The sequence below is a fragment of the Frieseomelitta varia genome, unplaced genomic scaffold, assembly GCF_011392965.1.
Source record: "Frieseomelitta varia isolate USP_RPSP 00005682 unplaced genomic scaffold, Fvar_1.2 scaffold_192, whole genome shotgun sequence".
NCBI lineage: Eukaryota > Metazoa > Arthropoda > Insecta > Hymenoptera > Apidae > Frieseomelitta > Frieseomelitta varia.
This window is the reverse complement of record NW_025109661.1, coordinates 456,911-460,915: the sequence shown is the minus strand read 5'-3', so window position 1 is coordinate 460,915 and position 4,005 is coordinate 456,911. Positions and strand designations below refer to the sequence as shown.

Sequence of the window (4,005 nt, the reverse complement as noted above, 5' to 3'; positions counted from 1 at the left end):
TATTGTTTATATTAAATACACATCTCGACGGAACATAGATGTCGTTGATCTAAATTCTTCGAAGTAGAGGTCGCTACAGTGCGGCCGATGGGCGTTTCGTTGGCGTGGGGGTGTTGTTTTTCAGTGTCAAAGAAGACGAATGTCTCGGGGAAGGAAATATTTATACATTTTCTAGAAAGCGAACGTGTGTTTGCGGTTCGTGTGTCGTGAATCGATTCGGGAAAGCGTGTGTGTGTACGCATGTTACGACAAAGTTTACCGCACGGTAGGGTCTAGCTGCCGGACTGGTTGGCCTAACCTCAAAATCGGCAACGAAACCACTCGGTGGTACAATAGTCGTATGATCATATCAAAACACACGCTGTCCGTTTCGTTGAAATAACGGTTCATAGCGATAGGTTAGAAGGAAGAAGAGAAAGGGTGAAGGAGAAATTGATCGGTAGCAGCGATAACGGTCGAGGCGAGAAGCTTTCGAGAGTGTGTCGCGAAAAGATATATCGAAAATGAGTTCGCAGCAAAGTCCAGCCGCGTTGCAGTCGACGGTGGATCGCGAGAAGGTTTACACGTGGATAACCGAATTGTCGAATTCGGAGACGAGGGAGAACGCGTTGTTGGAGCTGAGCAAAAAGCGGGAAGTGGTGCCAGATTTGGCGCCGATGCTCTGGCACTCGTTCGGTACGATCGCGTCGTTGCTCCAAGAGATAATCAACATATACCCTGCCATCAATCCAGCCACGTTAACCGCGTATCAGAGCAACCGGGTGTGCAACGCGTTGGCGCTGTTGCAATGCGTTGCCAGTCATCCAGAAACCAGGTCGTCGTTCTTGCAGGTGAGTCTACCTGCAAACGTACCGAGTGAGCGTACGGTTCTTCAACGAGGCTTTCTTTCAGGCGCACGTGCCGCTCTTCTTGTATCCGTTTCTGCACACGGTCAGCAAGACGCGTCCGTTTGAGTATCTTCGATTGACGAGTCTGGGAGTGATTGGAGCACTGGTAAAAACCGACGAGCAAGAGGTAATTACGTTTTTGCTCACCACGGAGATCATCCCGCTTTGCCTGCGCATCATGGAGAGCGGCTCCGAGTTGAGTAAAACTGTGGCCACGTTCATCCTGCAGAAGATTTTGTTGGACGACAGCGGCCTTTCGTACATCTGTCAGACGTACGATCGGTTCAGTCACGTCGCCATGATTTTAGGGAAAATGGTCTTGTCTCTGGCCAAAGATCCCTCTGCTAGGTTATTGAAGCACGTGGTCAGATGTTACCTCAGACTCTCGGACAATCCGAGGTAAGGATAAATAATAATAAATAATAATAATAATGGAGAGGGTGAAAGAAAGAAAGAAAGAAAGAAAGAAAAGACTTATCCATTTTGATTGTTCGACAGGGCACTGTTGGCTCTCAGACAGTGTTTACCCGACCAATTGAGAGACAACACGTTTGCAACTTGTCTGCAAGAGGACGCGTCTACGAAACACTGGTTAAATCAGCTGTTAAAGAATTTGGAAACTGGCCCTCAACCGGGACCTCCGGCGCAACCGGGTCAGCAAGATCCAAGAACTATCGGCATGTCGCCGCTTGCTTCTTAAGGCGCGCTCGCCTTCCTTTCGCCAAAAAGGAGAAACGCGCGGATACGCGTACAACTCGTACAGATGCGGCCAACGCGGTCGGATGGAGGTGTGTTCAACGAGCGATAGAAACGAAAAGGATGCGAAAACGGATGGTCGTCTTGTGGATCGCAGAACGACGGTGATGTCTAAAGTCAGACGAAGAAATCATCGAGTGCCGATTGGTGCCGAAAGAAAGGAATCGATGGGATTTGAATCGAAGCGAATGTACGCGTCATGTTACGCGAGATGTTGCGAAAAACTGTTCCTACGTTCTTCCGTATATTCTTTTTTCCTTTTCTATCTTGTTCCTCGACTTGCTCCCTACGTAAGTATTCCAATTTCCCCCCAAAATCTCGATAAACGCGCTCTAAGTTTGTAATTATACTTTATACAAAAATTGTAAATTAAAAATACAGGAAATATAGACGCGCGTGCGTGTATGTACGTGTTGCGTGTGTATACATGCGCGTACATACACATGCACACGTATTTGTACATATATTTTGTGTATTTTATTTTATTTTCTGTTTTATTGTCAAAATCGCCCCAGGTCTCCTCCGTGACTGACGTTTCCGCAAAGATCATCGCCGCGATGCAACCAACCAAATATACAAACGCAAACAGGATGCGTTGGCCTCCGTTTCAAGTTCTAGTTACGCTTTTGTCGTCCATTTTCTCGAGTTCGGCTACAGTTTCCTGCAAACGATGACAAAAAATGATGTAACCGTCATCCAGTATCCAGTGCGCGTAGGAATATTTTGCCTTCGAGACTCAGGACAATGATCGTCGTCCCACCTGTTGCCGTTTGCCGCCGACGATGGTGGCCGTCTTGCGCAACAAGCTGCGAATGACCGGCGTGTACAACTTTTCGTCACCGGGCTTGCGTTTGTTCGGCCCCGTGATCCACGAGACGAGTAGCCCGACGACGATCGCGGTTAGACAACCGACCCACGTGTACCAGAGGTACGACATTCTATAGAGGAAGAAGGGCTGCTCTCTGAAAAGGAACAAGAGGAAAGAAAACAAGAAAGAACAAATGGGGGTGAAAGGAGAATTTTGCTCACTTGATCGCTGTTTCGACGACCAACGTGAAATTGGTAGCGTGATTCTTGAGCGACTGCGGACATCCGTCGATGGATACCGGTTTCACGGGGAAATGAATCTTTCCGCTGGATATAGCGGCCTGCGTGCCAAACGAGATCCAGGCGACCAAATTTAAACTGACCAATCCGCCGACCAGTGCCCCCTGCGACATCAAATCGAGCGAGAGGAGGACACGATGGTATACGCATGTGTGGCATGATCGACAGAAAAGCAAGCGACAGTTTTAACAACACGTTACCGCGGAATTTGCGAATGGAAAGAACATGCCCAGCGTGAAGATTCCGAGCAGCGGTCCGGCTGTGATGCCCGATAAGCTTTTAGCTGCCTGGGAACAAACGAGAGGAGAGACAGAGAGGGTAGAGTATACGGAAGCTGCGGAACAGAATCTCTTCTACCTGAATCAATCCGGTGAGCTTCTCGACGAGGAAAACGAGCGTGACGCACAGAGTACCGGTCAACACCACCGTCAGCTTCATCACTCGACTGGCCGCCACTTCCGAGAGAGATACTCGCAGCCACGGCTTCACCATGTCCTCGTAAATGACGCCAGACATGGAGTTTAGCCCGGTTGACATTGTGCTGAAATGGAAAGAGGCGTTCGAAGAACGCGATAGACGCAGAGACGCAGAGCGCTAAATGGTACCTGAGCGCCGCGCTAAACACTCCCGCGACGAACAACCCGGGTAGCCCTGGAATCGACTCGGTCATTTCCATCACGAAAAACGGCAGCAGCTGATCCGGCTTTTTTATTTGCTGTAATGTTGCTTGCAAAGTGAGTTTAGTTTTGCGTAGTTGTTTTGAACAAGAGAGAGAGAGAAAGAGTTTCGATACCTTGGTCGTGATGGGGTCGCAGTCGTAGAACGCGGCAAAGATGACGATCCCGGTGTAGCAACTCAGCGAGACGATGGTAATTATGCCAACCGCCATGATAGCGATGGTTCTAGAGAAGGATAGAATACAAATTTCAGCAAATGGGATAAGTTGACACATTGTGAACGGGAGAATTCAACGTTGCAGATGGGGAACGCTATTTTGCATTGTAGAGGACACAACCCAGGCAACGTTATATATAATTTATATATTACAATGTTATATAATTTTTCAGGAAACAGGGAACTTGTTTTTTAACATATCACACCAGGAAACATTACTGGAGGTATTTTAATTTTATTTAATAAAATACCTCTAAAGTGAAAAATAATTAATAATTTTAACAATACACTTGTCAAATGCTATACATTCTCTGGAATCCTTTCAATCATGTATTAAATAATTCAAAAATAGGAGAAAATA

General features: G+C 47.2%; 2 protein-coding genes across 5 annotated transcripts in view; one reads left to right on the top strand and one right to left on the bottom strand.

Moving 5' to 3' along the window:
* The window catches only part of LOC122539194 (CCR4-NOT transcription complex subunit 9), an 11,648-nt gene extending 9,541 nt beyond the window's left edge, over window positions 1-2,107 (top strand). The window contains exons 1-4 of one of the 3 annotated variants that reach the window (XM_043673903.1): window positions 70-327; window positions 393-830; window positions 892-1,286; window positions 1,386-2,107. In XM_043673903.1, the coding sequence (XP_043529838.1) occupies window positions 504-830; window positions 892-1,286; window positions 1,386-1,587 (924 nt within the window). In that variant the 5' untranslated portion in view covers window positions 70-327; window positions 393-503 and the 3' untranslated portion in view covers window positions 1,588-2,107. Of the gene's footprint in view, window positions 1-69; window positions 831-891; window positions 1,287-1,385 lie in introns of those variants that run through there. The other 2 variants (XM_043673901.1, XM_043673902.1) reach the window with 2 other exon arrangements.
* Window positions 1,981-4,005, bottom strand: part of LOC122539184 (sodium-coupled monocarboxylate transporter 2-like) — a 4,354-nt gene continuing 2,329 nt past the window's right edge. For both annotated transcript variants that reach the window (XM_043673881.1, XM_043673883.1), the window contains 7 exons: window positions 3,544-3,652; window positions 3,356-3,465; window positions 3,108-3,291; window positions 2,951-3,037; window positions 2,673-2,854; window positions 2,404-2,605; window positions 1,981-2,304 (listed from right to left, as the gene is read on the bottom strand). In XM_043673881.1, the coding sequence (XP_043529816.1) occupies window positions 2,251-2,304; window positions 2,404-2,605; window positions 2,673-2,854; window positions 2,951-3,037; window positions 3,108-3,291; window positions 3,356-3,465; window positions 3,544-3,652 (928 nt within the window). In that variant the 3' untranslated portion in view covers window positions 1,981-2,250. The remainder of the gene's footprint in view (window positions 2,305-2,403; window positions 2,606-2,672; window positions 2,855-2,950; window positions 3,038-3,107; window positions 3,292-3,355; window positions 3,466-3,543; window positions 3,653-4,005) is intronic.